The following is a 17,918-nucleotide window of genomic DNA, read 5'->3' on the forward strand; positions in this document are numbered from 1 at the left end:
ATATCATCGTTATCCTTCATATTTCGCGAGTGATCTTGAGGCTCAAGAAAACTTGAAAATCCTGGATTTCCCGGTTAGCATGAATTACGACACGGAATAAATGTGAATTTAACTTTCTTTTCTCTTTTTGCTTCTGTTTTTACGTAAACCTAATTAATTTGTTTCGTTATTTGTATTAGCAATAATAAACCTACCTAAAATACAAAGTATTACATATATATTGACATATTCTTCTAATCGCATGTATATAATCACGGTTTGTAAAAATAGAAAATGCAAACACAAATATCGTTTGAAATGTGTTTTGTTCTCTGAAAATATCTTTTTGTAATATTTATAAACATTAGTTGGGTTTCTAGAGACCAAAAAAAAAAAAAAACCCCCTTCACTTTTGCTGTCCAAAATTGAAGCTTCTGAAATAGCACGCTTCATAACCATCAGACTTATACGGTTCGAACGTTCCCACTTTTCCATCACTCTCTCATCATCAGAGATACTCTTATCAATGAGTGCAGCAGGTTGATCGACCCGTAAAGCAAGGTTTAGTAGGTCTACGACTCTGAGATCGATCAAGACGTTCTCTTGTCATGCCTTAAAATTGGTGTCATTAAGCATATGAATAGAATTTATGCTAGCAGAGATATTTGCAGCAAAACTAGAAACTGAACAAAGAACAAAAGAAACAAAACAAAACAAAATTCACATAAATATCATATTATGTAAATAATAAATTCAAATAATGATAGGGCCCATCACAAGATACCGAGCACAACATCAATATTTAGTTTTTGGACAAAAATATTAACTTATAAGTGGTACTCTTGGTGTAGTAATAATAAGAACATGTCGAACAAAAATCTTCCTTTGGGCCGATTTATTGTTCATATATAAACTGAATAATCATCACATGCTTATCACCACAGGTGCGTGTGTAATTCAGCCAAATATTGACCTTCCTTTGGGCCGATTAATATCTGCATGAATTACACACACATCCGTTTAATATTCTAAATTAAATCCCGCAGGCTGCCTTAAGTTTCCCTTCTTTTTTTTTTTTTTTTTTTGGTCAGGGGCCCAGATGGGCCCTTGTTCTTTAATGTCTAATGGCTCTGGGCTTTGAGGCCCACAGCAACAAACTCCAAGGGTCGCAATAGTTGCCACCCATGAGAAATCCCAGGCGGCCAGCAGCCGCTTTTCTCCTTATGTCGCGGCCTGACAGCCGCGGTCTCCCTTGCCGGTGCAGCCTGGCACTGTGGCAAGATTCCCACGGTGCCGGCGGCAGCCCATATTCCTTCTAACGAGATTCAACCGAAGTATATATATATAAATATCTTAAATTCAACCAAAACTGAATAACCAAAATTCAATTATATATATATATATATATATATATCTAAACTTGCATCTGTAAAACCATAATCAAATCGAAAATTTTCAATTCTCAATTATTCAACATAAATAGACTCTGATAGCACTTGTTAGAAAAATTAATTTAGGGTGAAAACCTTCACCAAATACCGGATCGTTCATGTTGTATCACCAAGAATTTATGATCTAAGCAGAACATACCTGAATCAGTCATAATGGAAGTAAATCACAAGCTTTGCGGTTAGTCTTTCAAATCTACATGTAGTCCTTCTGAATTTCCTTTGGATTCTCTCTATTCTCTCTGATGATGGGACGTCAGAAATAGAATGAGAACGTACGTGTGATTTGGAGACTATAACCGTATATAAGTTAACTGCCTATTAACTTTCATTATTTCTAATTTGGCCCATCATAAAAATAGAAATAATGATTTGGTCTCTACACATAAAAAAATCACACTTAATTAGATGCATTAAAGCCCAAAATACTTAAAACTTTATCAGATCACTTTAAATGGGCTCAACCTAATATGATAACCTCTAACACACAATAATAAACATATAAGCCCACATGGTCAATTAAAACTCAACATGGTTTGGATCCAGTTTGTGGCGGCGGAAGAGTCGGTGGCTATGGATTGAAGGATGTCGGAGTTTGTTGAGGGTTGTTCATTTGCATCCAAACTCAAAAAAAAATTTAACTATTGATTTTGCACCTTCTAACATAAGGACAAGAAAAAACCTCGTCATGCTTATTTATTAATTTTTAAATGATCAATAACATCACATTATATTGTCTACTACTAGTTAAAACTTTATTCAAGTTCATATTCTTTTATAAAATTTGAGTTTAAACTTAAGTTTGAATTAGTTTTAACTTGAATTTAGGGTTAAAAACTGAGTTTAAGGGCTCATTCATTTGTATTTTTTTGTGTTAGGATGACTCGAGTTTAGATCTTAATTCGAGTTAAGGTGTATTTGAGTATAGTTTGAGTTGAGACTCTAATTTGAGTTTGTGTTTGGATGTGCACATTTTAAGTTATGATTTGAATTGAGAATCTATTTGAGTTTGTATTTTGGTGGGTCAAAACTTAAATTTGTATTTGGATAGTGTTTTAATAAAATCTCAATGGTGATGGAAAATTTCAATATGGTATATGGGCGGGGTTTTATTCGTCTCTTTATTGTGAACGCATAGAAAAAAAATCATCTCAATCAGAATTAAAACGAAAAAGTTATGGTGTTTTTAATAATAGAAAAATATTATTCATTTACTTGAGTTTGAGTTTAGGACTTAATTTGAAGGAGAAACTTGAACTCATGACTTGTTCTTTTAGAGTAAAACTCAAAACAAAATTTGAACTCAAATTACAACTTTATTTAAGTTCATGTTCATTTGTAAAATTTGAGTTTGAACTTAAGTTTTAACTTGAGTTTAGAGCTAAAATCTAAATTCAAGTTTCCCCTTCAACTCAAGTTCTTAAACTCAAATTCAAGGTAATGAACAATATTTTTTCTATTCTTAAAAACGTCATAATTTTTTCGTCTTAATTCCGATTGAGATTATTTTTTTCTATGCGTTCACAACGAAGAGACGAATAAAACCCCATCCATATACCCTATTAAAATTTTGCATCACCATTGAGTTTTTATTAAAATACTATTTAAATACAAATTCAAGTTTTGACCCACCCAAACACAAACTCAAATAGATTCTCAATTCAAATCATAACTCAAATGTGCATATCCAAACACAAACTCAAGTTACAACTTCAACTCAAATTATAACTCAAATTCAATTCAAGATCTACACTCAAGTCACTATAACTCAAAAATGACTCAAAAATGCAACCGAACAAGCCCTGATTTTAGCACCGAACTCAAGTTAAAACTCAAGTTCAAACTTAAATTTTATAAATGAACATGAACTTGAATAAAGTTGTAACTTAAGTTCAAATTTTTTTAAATTTGGGTGCAAATGAACAAGCCCTAAGTACTCTCTTCAACTTAAGTTCCTAAACTCAAATTCGAGTTAATGAACAATATTTATTTTATTCTTAAAAACGTCATAACTTTTTTGTTTTAATTCTGATTGAGATGATTTTTTTTCTATGCTTTCACAACAAAGAGATGAATAAAACCTCACCCATATATCATATTAAAATTTTCTATCACTATTGAGTTTTTATTAAAATACTATCAAAATATAAATTTAAGTTTTGACACACTCAAACACAAATTGAAATAGATTCTCAATTCAAACCATAATTCAAAATGTGCACATTCAAATACAACCTCAAATTAGAGTCCCAACTCAAACCATACTCAAATACACCTTAACTCATATCAATATATGAACTTAAGTCACTTTAACTCAAAAAATGTAAATGAACAAGCCCTCAGAGCTTCGACAATTTCTGTGCATGGAGCGTAGCATAAATTCTCATCTTTGTTATTCCGTAGGTTTTGTAGAATTCAAGTTTTGTTACATTAAAAAACTCTTAGAAACAATCACATATAACTTTTTTCCTATAGTAAAAAAGCTCTCACATAAAGTCACATCTCAACTCAAATTAAAAACTCAAATCGGCAAATTAAACGGGTCTTACAGTTTCTATCTTGTTTGGTAAGTTGTCTGCGGTTGCCAGTTCCTCCATAACAAACGCCTAAGGATTCTGCGACTATATATTTTTGTATTGTACATTTATTTAATAAAAAAAAAATCGAAGAATGAATATTTTGAAGTTTTGCTAATGAGACCTGATGTTTCAAGGCAAAGAAGAGAGAAGCCAAGTAGTAACAATATTGAAACGGCCATGGAGTTTTTGTTGTTAATAGGCGTTTCATACGTAAAGAGATAATTAATTAAGAACCAAAATAACTTTTGGAAAAAATCGGACTGTAAATAACCAAATAGTATTTAGATCGCCGAGAGGATTAGGATTTCAGATTGATTTTATTGATTTCTCCATGAAATCTCTAAAGATGAAAAGTCTAGACGTGTTGTTAATTAATGCAGTTACCTAACTAATTGTTGGCCAGAGGTTACCGGTCAACTTTATATACTACTGATGGAATTTTCTCAATAGAATGAAGTTTTCACACTTGATTTTGGGATGTTCTTGTGGACATTTCTTCAAACTCTAATTTTTCTTTTGCCAGTCTCATTTCCTTCGTAAATTTACAAATTTCCAAATCCACCAACAAAATGAAAAGGACGTGACCCAAAGATGCCTTCAACCTCTTCTTATTACCAAACGACGTGTCGATATAATTGTTTGTGATTGAGGGGAAAAAACACACACACAACATCCCGACGTGACGACATCGTTTGTTGGTATTTGCATTTACCTAATTAGAAGATCTTCCTTGAAAAGTACATGTTAGCCATAATTCATAAATATGATTTTGACACATTCACAAACGCCAAAGTCATCACGCTAAATTAATTTGAAAAAAAAAATAAGTGAAGAATAAATGCATGTTTTCATTAGAGCAATCGTACTTTTTAGTTAAATCGGTCAAATCTTCAGAGTCTTTAATGGGGTGTTATCTCTCTAAATGGGAAAGAGAGAAAATTGTCCGATAATTTAATGTATCAGAGACTATAACTTATAAATCTTTATATACTTATTCTATTAGGCTCCCATTAAGTAACTATTAAAAATCTCATATCCTATTAAAAATCTTATTGAGTTATCCTAATTAGACTACTTATTTATCTCATTTATTAAATAGCATAATATAATTGTTATTTTAAATATGTAGCCCACCCAAAATTAGTAGGAATTATCGTGAAATTCCCAACAGTACAATCCTGGAAAAGCCTGGCTTTTGACGTTGTACTGCAAGATGAGAAAGCAATGAATAACATTGGTGTTCAATTATTTTCTACTTTCTTGTAGAGGGAGACAAACCGGGTCAGTCTTCTCTATTGACTCTTCAACCATATTCTGGACCAATCTCCCAAGCTTAGATAAAGACATTCCACGAGTGCTTCTGGACCATATTTGCCAATATAATAAGTAGTCTAATTAGGATAACTCAAAACGTACAGGATCCACTAATTTTAAACTCTAGAGATGCAAAATTTTCCACGAGTGTTTCTGGACCATATTGCCAATAAAATAATGGACCATTTTTTTTTCCTGGCAGGAAATTTGAGACGCAGACAAGAAGACTATTATGCTAATCGACGTGTTCGATCGACGGGATTCATGCACGCATCGATGTATTTGCAGTGTCGCCATCAGGATTCAGGACTATTTTCAACGTAACATTATTTATTATCACATCACATGGAGTGATTGACGGGCTTGAGTGTCATAATTTGTTGATCAAAACGTACAGGATCACCCGCTGATTTTAAACTCTAGAGATGCAAAATTTTCCAAGATATACACCTGCTGGCTATATAAAGTGGTGGAAGCTAGATAATAATTAGGGCATCGTAACATTGAGAAGTAGAATTTAATCAATTGTTATTTCCTCTTCATGGCTTCTTTTTCAACAACTGATCACAAAACCTTCATGACTTCCATGTTCTTCCTGCTTGGGTTGCTAATTCTTAGCTCGGAGATATCAGGTGATAAATCAAATTCTCTAATCTGATCTCTTTGGCTTTTCCTCGCTATCATTGTGAGGAGAGATTTATTCTTTTGCTTGTATATATATATTATTACTTTACTAATTATAAAGCACGTGCATGCAGCTAAAGAAAGTTCATAACATGTTCAGTTTCTTATTCAATTGTCATCCCTTCCTTCCAAAAAAAATCTTAAATTAATCACATAATTTATATATGTTCTTGTATTAGTATGCATACACACATATATGTACTACGGAAATAGAGGAATAACATATTTTAAGAGGGAAAGAAAAAATAATAGCACAAATTTTAGGGTCTAAAAAGTAATAGTAAGTTTTAGACAAAAAAATCAGAAATCCCCGAAATTCCCCCGCGCTCTTCTGCTCTCCAGACTGCCATTGTTGTTATTTCGTCTTGTATGTTTCTAATAAACAATATTTGCTGCTTAGTTTCTAAATTTTATTCTTCGATAGGATACAAAACCTACTATTTACTACAATAAAAAAAAAAAAAAAGCACTTGATATTACCAATCATAATGATCGCTCTTAGGTTTTCAATCTGTCATAAAACAAAAAATGTGTGAGTTGCTATATAACAACATAAAAACTAATTCTGATAATTATACCATCACTTATGTTAGGTGCACAATCCATTGGAGTCTGTTACGGTAAACTCGGCAACAACTTGCCGACTGAATCGGAAGTGATAAACCTATACAAAAGCAACAACATTGGAAAGATGCGGATTTACTCCCCAGACCAAGCAACCTTACAAGCCCTAAAAGGCTCCAACATTGAGCTCATCGTTGATGTCCCCAAGGACAAGCTACAATCCCTCAACGACGCCGGAGCCGCCTCTGATTGGGTCCAGACGAACATAGTCTCCTTCTCCTCCGACGTCAACTTCAAGTACATCGCTGTCGGGAACGAAATCCACCCCGGTGACGGTGAGGCCAACTACGTCCTACCCGCCATGAAAAACGTTCAAAGCGCTATAAACTCTGCCAGCTTACAAGGAAAAATCAAGGTCTCAACAGCCATAGACACTAGTTTGCTGGACAAGTCTTACCCTCCAAATGATGGTGTATTTAGCGACGCTGCAAATGGATACATCACGCCAATTGCCAATTTCCTGGCAGAAAATGGGTCACCACTTCTTGCCAATGTGTACCCTTACTTTGCCTATACTAATGACCGTTCAATTGACCTTCAATATGCTTTGTTCAACTCAAAAGGGTCATCAGATGGTACGGGCTACCAAAACTTATTTGATGCACAGTTGGATGCTCTGTACGCGGCTCTGGAGAAAGTTAATGCACCCGATGTGAAGATTGTGGTGTCCGAGAGTGGTTGGCCATCAGAGGGTGATTCGGCAGCAACCACTAATAATGCAGGCACATATTATAGGAATTTGATTGCTCATGTGAAGGGCGGGACTCCAAAGAGGCCTCAAGGACCTATAGAGACTTATTTGTTTGCCATGTTTGATGAGAACCAAAAGGATGGTGCCCAGGAGCAACATTTTGGTCTTTTCTCACCAGACAAACAGCCCAAATACCAACTGAGTTTCAGTTAATTATAGATGTAGAGTATTAATCTTAAATAAAAGTGCTTTGTATTCCAATACATGGCAATGTTTCTTCTATGCAAGGAAATGAAAAATAAGTGATTTTCCAATTATTCCAATTGACAACAAGCATATGTAGTGAATCTGTGCAATTATTGCTTTTAAGGAAGTAAATAAGTCCTATGAATAGTATATTGCATTTTTTTTTTTTTTAGGATTCCGAATACCCAATCGGGCACAGTTCAAAACTGTGTTCTATAGAGGTCATATTCTACCACAGAATTTTGCTTCTTTTTCAAAACTAACTTGGCACATACACAGAGGGCGGACAATTTACTTGTGGAGACCGCGCCCCTAGTATTATAATGAGCTGGACTAGACCGCTTTTTTTATTAAGTGTAAATACTGCGTCGGTTTTTTTTAAGATGCTATACGTTCTAAATCATCTAGAAGATTTAGTTATTTGAGATCACATTACTTAATAAGAAGTTAGTGAGATTAGAAGGAAATAGAAAGTTAATGAGCGAGGCAACATTTTGAGCAGCAAAATAGATATCAAATGACTAATATATATAAAACAAACATCACTTTTACGCAAGGGGATTGAAACTAAAAGAAAACAGTACTGCAAAGATTTCTACAAGTAACACATAAAGCAAAACAAAAGAAAAGAAACCTATTTAAATATTGCATGGTTTCACAGCTACCCTATAGAACAACGCATATAGAGCTGGAGCGCTTAGATGAGACTGACTGATTGTGATTCTTCTTCTTCTTCTTCTTCACTTGTTTTATTTTCCAAACTCCTCATCATGAGCCAACAGTGAATTATGCTCTTCCCTCGTGACGATATATTTCTCGCTCAAGCTCTTAAAAGCTTCCATTTTCTCAGCCGGAATTTTATTTTTCCTCTTCTCCAAAGAAAGCTTCGCGGACTCAATCTGTCTCTTGAGCTCTTGGATTCTAGATGTCTTCTCCTCATGCTGTTTCCGTAGCTCTTCTAGTATTTCTGATGGCGCCTTTTCAGCTGACCAATTCCATATTGGTACGTTATGAATCAAAAGTAAACATATATAGAAAAAAGAAAAAAAGAAATATCCTGAAACCCAATATCTATTTTCCAAATATAACTGGTTTTAAGATAAAGACTGCCGAAATTCTGAAATTCTAAAGTCTGCAGCAAATTTTTTTTTTTCTTTGAATAACAGAGACAATATTATTATGCATTGATATATGAGAAGGAAAGCAGAAGTAAAATATTTACGTGATAGGCTGATCCTCGAGCTGCTATCTTCCATGACTTCAAATTTTCTAAAAGAAAATGAAAAAACGTTGAGTTATAAGTCTTCATATTTGTATAAATAGCGCTCTAATTTGAACTTTCAGCAGTCCAGCTGTTTATCTCTCTCTCCTGGGAAGAAGAAAACATTGGATTTTGGAAGACTTAAATCGTGATCAGGAAATAATTTCTCATTTTTTTCCCAATAGTGAACCGTCTATTTTTAGAATTTATATCATCGTTATCCTTCATATTTCGCGAGTGATCTTGAGGCTCAAGAAAACTTGAAAATCCTGGATTTCCCGGTACGACACAGAATAAATGTGATTTTAACTTTCCTTTCTCTTTTTGCATCTGTTTCTACGTAAACCTAATTAATTTGTTTCGTTATTCTTATTAGCAATAATAAACCTACCTAAAATACAAAGCTTTACATATATATTGACATATTCTTCTAATCACATGTATATATAATCACGGTTTGTAAAAATAGAAAATGCAAACACAAATATCGTTTGAAATGTGTTTTGTTCTCTGAAAATATCTTTTTGAAATATTTAGAAACGTTAGTTGGTTTTCTAGAGACCAAAAAAAAAAAAACCCCCCTTCACTTTTGGTGTCAAAAAAAAATTGATAGTAGTAAAATGACAAACAAGAACTAGAAATCCATAAACTAGGTCTTACCTTTTAACCTTGTCGTCCAAAAGAAAAACACTCTGGGTTTTCACTTCACAAGTTCTCTCTCGTGTGGCCCCTTTAATTTCAATGCAAGACCGAGGTATATGATTCAAAGAATTGGCCCAAAACCTATATATATATATATATATAAGCAAACGTCATGGCAAATTGATATGGCACTGTCATTACATGATCCAGCTGGCCAAGCAAATCAGAAAGCCAATAAAAAAACAGATGATGGCTAGATCATCAAAAACCCATGATGTGGAGCATCTTTCCCTTGTTGCACAACAAAATCAGGGCCACAGATTTTGGTACATAGATTTGCTGGGCCCTACTTGTGAAAAACTCTCCTTTTTCTGTTTTTTTTTTTCCTCATTCCGCTCTAGTCCCATCCATTGGAATCAGAATTTCGCTTGCGTGTTTTACAACAGCAACAGAAGAGCCATTGCTTTGCTCTTTTACTCAAAGCTTAGCTCATTCTATTTTGTTTCATCCCCAAAAAGAAACAATAGTAAGATGAAAATGAAACTAAAAAGGTCAAGCTTTGATTCTTTTTCATGCGCCTGCAGAAAGGCTGATAACACAGATCAAGATCAGTGTGGAAATATTTGCTTTCTGTTTTGGAATTGGCCCATAACCAAACCAAAACGTGGCAATCATGATTGACCCTTTTTCGTGTTATATAAACGAAAAGGAAAAGAAAAGTGATTGACCCTTTTTCTCTGTGTTGGGGAAGTTTTCATGGACCCAAAGTTCACAGGCTTAAAACCTACCAATAATGGACCATCAACTGCCAAATTTTCTTTCACGATTGATCTTCAAAATTTATTCACTGCAACCTCGAATATTTGTTTGTCATCGTGCCAAACGAGCATATACTCGTGTCGTGCGTTGATCACTTGATCTTGTTTTGACGCAATAGTTATTTATACTAATGTGTAAGCTCTCTTCACTGTACTAGCGGTCCAATCGATGTTTAGTGAGTGTGTGAGATATTTGCAATGTATTGAGAGATAGGAAGCTCTCTTCACTACCCCCATCGCTATGGATGCGGAATTATTTGATGCCAGGTGACAATTATCACCACCAATTATAACTATAACTATTCTCATGAGTTATAATCAATGGATTCGTTCATTTCACCGATTCGAGTTTTCAGTTTTAGGTTTTTACAGTAAAAAGTTCTCAAAAAATGTCACATTTAATTTTTTTTGTTACAGTGAAAAGCTCTAAAAAAATATCACATCTCAACTCGAATTGAAAACTCGAATCTGCGAAGTGAACGAGGCCAATCTTTTTCTTTTTTTTTCTTTTTTTACTTTGTCTGATAGGCCTCCTTACGGGTGAGAGCCATAAGACCATTTTCTACTATTAAAATAAACATTTTTTGATACAGATTTATCAAATAAAGAGTAAAAAACAATCGATAATTCATTTTTTTTTATCCCCCCCGAGAAACTTTTTTTTTTTCTTTCTTTCATGTAGATAATTTGCACACTTAAAACTTTTCCCAAAGAAATCCCTAATAGTAATAGAGACCTCTGCAAGTACATGATGCGGAATGACTTCATTGATGTACTAATTGACGATTGTATCAAGCATGCCAATGTTTGAAGGGTCAGTCTTCTAACTGATCGTGATCTTCTTTATTAAGCGTTGGACACTTTTGGGTACTCTTCCGGCAACAAGGCCCAAATTTCACTCCCAACAACAGTAAATTTACGTACATTTGGACTTGCCCGCTAAATGTAATTGCCATATTTTGTCTTGTTTGGAAGCAATTATGCTCTTTTTACATAATAATCTTCTGTAGGGTCTTTCTTCTTTTTCTTTCTTATTTCATTGATGGAATAAAGAAGTCATGATTCAACTCTTGAGCTTACTCGTCTTTTCCACACGAAGTTGTCCAAATTATTACCTTGAACAGGTGGTACAATATATATATATATATAAGCAAGCATATATTTTCTTTGAATAGGTGCTTTAATAATGCAGAAGAGATCTTTCTTCCTGTGCTAGAATCACTGAGGCAGGCAAAAACTGTATAAAATAAGACACAAATTTCTGTTCATTATTAAAAGTGATGCCTCTCCTGATTGGTTTTATAGTTAAAAGTATGAGTGAAAAGGACGCAGTGATTGGAGTAGTTGAAAATCATAACACCGTTGGTTTATTCTTTTTTAGCCAAAACTTTCTTGCTCTTTTTGCTGATTTCTTTAGACAAACTTACTTTTAAGAGTGTCATTATTTTCCTTCAGCTGCGTTTCCTTTTGCTTTTAGCGCCTGACATGTATGGCAACTGTATCGCATTTAGGCTAAACTACCATATTAATGTAGAGTTTTTCTTTTGGGACTTTCTCCACTAATCCGCTCTACTGGTAGTCTTAATTTTTAATCGTTAAATCTTATTAAAATCATATTAAATTAAAAAAATATACAGAATAAATAAATTTTAATATAAATCAGATTGCTGAAAAATAACACTATAGATAGTCCTTTTTTTTTTTTTCAAAAACTACAAGAGAAACTCCCTTTTTCTTTCCTTTTTTTTTGGGGGGGGAGGGGAAGGTTATTAGGCATAGCAAAAAACTATCTATATGAGAAGTGTGTTGTACTAAAAAAACGCTAATTATTTTCTCTATATTGGATTCCAAAGGCTAGAGATAGACAATCATATATACCCAATAGTTGCTGAAGGGCCACTTTAACAGCAGCACATGTAGGGCTAGCATATATAGTTTCAAATCTTATATTGCCAAAAAAGTTAATAAATGGGGCTCCAGCTTCCATAAAACAGAGAGATTTTCAGAAACAAACATTTCAATAAGCTGAAAGGGAAGGGAGTGTGATAATCTGATAAAACTTTTTATACAAATGTCAGCACCCATGTGACAAGAGTTGGCCGCACCCCCCACATGTGGGCCTTGGAAAACAATAAGTGACAAAAGAGTCTCCTAAAGTGAACTTTGATCATCCAATGAAATCTCCTTTTTACCCCTAGTTATTCTCTAAAACAATATCCTGTGGTCATGTGATAGAATGGATATACACAGTATGAAAAGAACAATCAATAACCCCAGAAAAGGATCTTTCAGATCAAATATTTATAAAAAAAAAAAAAAAAAAAAAAAAAAAAAAAAAAACCAAAAAAAAGGGGGGGGGGGAAAAAAAAAAAAAAAAAAACCCAGAAAAAGGGGCTGGTGGATACTAATAAAAAATGAAGGCCAGAAACCCAAACTTAACAGCCTTTGACCTCTCCACTTTTGAGTGTCCCTTCTCATTTTCCCTATGTACTTCTGTTGTTTTTAACTCCTTTGAAACTTCCTTCTGCGGCTCAGATAAACATTTACATGTACGTCTAATTTTCTTACAATGACTCCAATTTCAACTAGATTCACCTCATAAGAAAGAGACACTAAAGAAAAGAACGCAAAGATGTGTAGATAACAATGTAATACATTATAGTCTTTCATCCTGCTCTAGTCTCTGTGGTCCAGCACAAACCTATAAAAGAGCGTACAAAAGTAGAAAAGAGAGAAAAACCTACCCCCAAAAAAAGAAAAAAAAAAAAAATTCATAAATCACTTCATCTGTCCCTCTTTATGTATGGAATATGTATTTGCTGTTAGCAGTATGTATAGACGATGATTGGTGCAGACCTCAGTTGAGATCTTCTCTATGGATCATCTACTCTTTCATGCATGTAGGTATAATTCAGCTATACACCTAGAGTTTTCTTCCTTGTCTATCGTTCTACTTTTCTGCATAAAACATAAAAAATCAATCAGAAAGAAATCATTAAACTGTATACGAGACTAATCAAATTCCTTCTATTTGTAATGATGGGTAAAGGAAGAACAATAAGCTCTTACCTAGAAAAGTTAATCCATTGCTAGCCATTCTCGCTGTTACAAGTATAAAAAACATTAAAAGTCGGTCATGTATCCCAATTTTAATAACCTACCTTCTGATCTTATAACTGTTAACACAATGGAAAGCAGACCTTAGCATTTAGACAAAACCATCACTGATTAGAAGCCATGTTGCCAGCAGAAGTCATGGGCACCAACGAGTTGCTTTTGCTAGGAGATGTGGTGGTTTCATTAACAGCCACTGCAGTGGTAGAGAAGTCGGTGATATGCTCACCAGCGGATTTAGTAGGCGAAGCGAAGAGGCTGTCTGGAAGCACCTGCTCTACACTGCTCTCACGATGAAAGCGGAAATAAAAAATGTTTAGTTTGGGCTGAATCGCAAACGCCACAAAGTACTTTAAGTTCTATGATGCAATTGAACATAACTGATGCTTAAGATGCTTGGCACCGAGATATTTCCCCTAGGTTGTTCTTATTATTATGCAATATACCTTTTATGAAGATTGAGATCTTCAGAGGTAGAGACCTGCTCCTTGCCGTCATTGGGAACGCAAGCAGAAGATTCTTCCTGCTGATGCTGCTGGGCAGCAACTGCGGAAGTCAAAGAAATGGTGGCAGCAGGGCTGTCATCGTAGCCTGCAAAAGATAACAACGCATGTTGAGAACCAAAAAGCTTCTACATCTGAAACTTAGAAATACCATGTTTATCTATGATGGTCCATCAATCAGCGAACCTTCAGTGACTTCTTCCTGTTTAATGCTATCAAACGGAAGAATGACATTTTGATTAGTGAGAGAAAGAGATTGAGGGGGTAAGGGAACAGGAGCACCGACAGAGAGACTTCGCTGATGATGGTGTAAACGGTCATTCTTGAACTCTGGGAGCTGCAGATTCATCAATCTTCTCCCTTGGAGTTCAATAGCTTGTTGAAGTTCAGCTTGCTCCATTTTTCTTCTCAAAAGAATGTCCTGTGAATTGTAGAACATTCTTCCTCCTGCAAAGAGAAGAAAACATTCAGTAAAAGAAACTTGAGGAGGGCACGGGAGAGAGAGAGAGACTCCAACTTACACATTTACCTTGTTGTCCATTATTCTTTCTAGAAAGACACGAGTTAAATGTGAAGAAAAAGATTGTGCAAACACGCTTACCGTGTTGAAGGTCATAAGCCTCCCTTGAATCGAGGCCAGAAGGGCTTAAACATGATGAGAATTCTCCCCTCTCAAGTTGCTGATGATGCTGCTGCCTCCTGCAGTTGACACAAATCTATAACTTGAACAGGAATTTTTTAAAAGGCTCGAACCTAGACGTCAAAAGAAGTAAAAGCACATACTTGTCCAGGACTTTTCCCTTCTCCTTATAGGGCTTGACAAGGACACGCGAATCACATATGAAATGAGGATTGCCTTTGGACAGAATGAACCTCACAGTTTCTGGGTGGACGAACGTAACAAATCCAAACATTCGCTTCTGTTGGTATGGAATTCTTACATCTTGTACAGGTCCAAACTTGCTTCAAAACGTAAGAAGAAACTATTCAATTTGAATTCCAATGACAGCAAATAATATGTCGAATCAAGTATCAATAGGTGGCATGAAGCCCCAAAAACAGTCTCACTGTTATCAAAGTTCGCCATCGCCTAAGAAGTATGTACCCTCCCAAAACAATCAATCAAGCCCCAAAAGTAGTGCCATCGTTATCAAATTTGAGCATCATCTAAGAGGCACATAGACAAAACAGTGAAAAGTCACTGTTGTTTTTTATATGCATATGTCAAAAAGCTGCGTACTTTAAAAAACACAGGTCACTCAATTTTTCTGCAAAATCATTAACAATTCACTAGCACTGCAATTTTATTGATACAATAATTGCAAATGCGCTGGAATGGTACAAGCTTTCACTTGGTGTCAAAAAAAAGTGCCAACCCACTATGGAGAAACATTACTAGGCACAAAATGAAACAAAGCTGCAAACCCACTTACCAAACAAGCAAGTCAAAACATAATTAAACATGCATTAATCTAGGAACATGAAGATTGAAGAAGTCATCTGAACAGGAAAGCTAAAGCATTTTCCCAAGGCTTCATTGAAAATTAAAAACATGGGTCAAAGTCCTAAAATGCCAAGACTTTCCAAACCTAATTAACACTGGTGATGCAATGGAGACTTGATCCGAAATACCAGAAATGCGAATTCGGCGAAAATTGAATAAAAGTGGGAAAAGTATGTTACTTGAAATACTCCGAAACATCTTCATCCTTGAAAGTGCTCTCAGCTGGGAATGTCAAGTAGATCTGTCTTGAGGCCGAGTTCATCTTCTCCGCAGAAGCAATTGACAAAAACTCATTCCTTTCTTGTCTGCACCGCCCGAACTTGTAAAGCTCATCCCCCATCATGAGCGCCGCCGCCGCAGCCGCCGCCGCTCTAAATTCCAGAAAAAAAAAAAGAAAAAAAAACTTATCCGTAACCATTCCCAAAAAGGGGTTTCGTTACATTTCAAAGTAATCAGCAGAAATAGATAATAAGATTAATATACCTCTGGGGGTCATTTTGATGTTGCTGTTGCAAGAGAAAGTTCATGTACTTGTTGTACACTGACGGCGACACTCCAGCCATCAACTGAGAAGCAGCGGCTAATCTCTGTTGCTGCTGAGCCTGAGCAGCGGCCTTCAACCTCATTATCTCCTCGTGTTGTTCAAAGCCATCGTACTTGCCGCTCGGCGAGCCGACAATGACGGAGCCCTCGGCGGAATCTCCGAAACCGCCGCCGCCGCCATGCACGAACCTGCAGTTGCTCCCGTTCTTACAGAACCCTCGGGCGAAGTAAAGGCAAGGCTTGAACCCACCACCGCAGTAATCCTCGGACCCAAACGACGCGTCGCTCGCGGAGAAGCTCCTCCGGTGGAGGAAATGGGCGTCGCCGCCATTATTCACGGAGTGGTCCCCGGCCCACTCTGGGACGCCGTGGCCCAATTCCATCCGCGGATCGACCGCCAAATCCTCCGCGCCGTTGAGGAACGAGAGGTAGTCGTTGAGTTGGTTCTCGTCGATGAGTTCTCCGCCGTCGCAGCCGTCGTGGTGGTGGTGGTTGGAGAACACCTGCAACGGAATCGACGGAGGGCGGACGTTTGGGCTAATGGGGTTGCCGTTGTTTGAGAACCCAGAAAGAGGCCACGAAGGGGAATTCGACGACGGAGAAGAAGGGTTCTTGAAATCGAAACCGCCATTTGGGATTACCACTCTCGGCGAAGACTGCGAAAACGGGTTGCTTTTGTTGTTGTTGTTACTCGAAGGTCTGGCGATGGGGTTGAGAGGCGAAGGAGAAGAAGGAGTTGAAGGTGTAGACGAAGTGTTCGACGAAAGTCCCAACTGGATTTTGGCCCTCAAAACCATCGAGTGCAAGAGGGTGTCAGGGCCGTACGCCAAACGCATCAAATCTTTCTCCGCAAGGTCCTGTATCAGAATGTACCCCATGATTTTCGAAGCGTTTTCTGGGTCTACACTCTTAATCTTTGTGAAGATTATACTTGTAGCTTCGTAAGAATCCATGGCTGTCTTTCTTTTTTCTTTCTGGGTTTTTTCTTTTCTACTGCTCTCCGCTGAAGGAGAGCGAGAAACGGTACTATTTTTTGTTGTGGGTTTTTTTTTTTTTTTTATTTGTCGAACAAGAGAGTTCCAAAGAGAGTGAGTATGAGTAGGGTTTTCAAGTGTTAAACAAGCGGGTCTCGCTTGTTCTGGTAGAGTTGTGAGTGTTTCTCTCTCTATCTCTATCTTCGTCTTCTCTCTCTGTAATCTCTCTCTCTCTTTGAAGAAGAGTGGTAGATTTCAGATCTACTTCAAAGGGGTAATTGTCAACAGCAGAAATGAGAAGTCGTATTTGGATATTGCATAGATATACAGTATAATTATACTCACGGACAAGTGTATTTTTTTCATCATTTCTCTTTTTAATTATTGTTTTTAGTATAAAGAAAGTGAAACAAACCCTAATCCAAAAGGGCCCTACCCCGCCCATGGCCCCACCTCTCTCTTCTTTTTTTTTATGCAACAAATATATCACTAATAAAAAATTACGAAGCTTACGGAGAATTTAATAAAAAATTTAATATAATAAACTAAAATTAATATATTTATTGACATTTTAGTATATAAATTTATTGTAATTTGAATTTAAATTTTTATAAGATAAAATATGTAATAAAAATTTGAATTATAATTTAAACTAATAAAATAAACGAGGTCATAAATTATATATAGTGAAATTCCTTACAAAAAAATATGAATTTTTGAGGAAATATCAATGAATTCCAAATTGACGAGAGGGACGCTAATAACAGACCAAAAGAAAGGCTATAATCATACACATAATTTGATGTTAAGAGTAAATGTATAATTTTAATGTTTCTTCTTTTTTTTAACGGAAGATTTGAGTCATTTGACCATATCTCACTATCGTAATATGTGCCACATTCGTCAATTTCAATTATAATGTAAATCGTCTTTTCATCACTTTAATTGCCCATCACATATCACCCTTTGAGCGCAATTTATTCTTTTTCACAAC

The 17,918-nt window shown here is 35.8% G+C and overlaps 2 protein-coding genes across 2 annotated transcripts; one reads left to right on the top strand and one right to left on the bottom strand.

Moving 5' to 3' along the window:
* Window positions 1–5,702: 5,702 nt before the first annotated feature.
* Window positions 5,703–7,649, top strand: LOC21389058 (glucan endo-1,3-beta-glucosidase). The gene is made up of 2 exons (XM_010102945.2): window positions 5,703–5,952; window positions 6,598–7,649. Exons 1-2 carry the CDS (start codon window positions 5,862–5,864, stop codon window positions 7,530–7,532), a joined length of 1,026 nt encoding a protein of 341 aa, XP_010101247.1. The 5' UTR covers window positions 5,703–5,861; the 3' UTR covers window positions 7,533–7,649.
* A 5,027-nt stretch (window positions 7,650–12,676) lies between these two features.
* Window positions 12,677–17,209, bottom strand: LOC21389060 (zinc finger CCCH domain-containing protein 55). The gene is made up of 9 exons (XM_010102947.2): window positions 15,891–17,209; window positions 15,587–15,778; window positions 14,687–14,866; window positions 14,505–14,602; window positions 14,090–14,350; window positions 13,847–13,991; window positions 13,487–13,682; window positions 13,356–13,388; window positions 12,677–13,244 (listed from the first exon to the last, which is right to left on the bottom strand). The coding sequence occupies exons 1-7, from the start codon at window positions 16,901–16,903 to the stop codon at window positions 13,508–13,510; spliced, it is 2,064 nt and encodes a 687-aa protein (XP_010101249.1). The 5' UTR covers window positions 16,904–17,209; the 3' UTR covers window positions 12,677–13,244; window positions 13,356–13,388; window positions 13,487–13,507.
* Window positions 17,210–17,918: the final 709 nt, after the last annotated feature.

This window comes from Morus notabilis, unplaced genomic scaffold, assembly GCF_000414095.1.
Source record: "Morus notabilis unplaced genomic scaffold, ASM41409v2 Scaffold2693, whole genome shotgun sequence".
NCBI classification, from domain to species: Eukaryota; Viridiplantae; Streptophyta; class Magnoliopsida; order Rosales; family Moraceae; genus Morus; species Morus notabilis.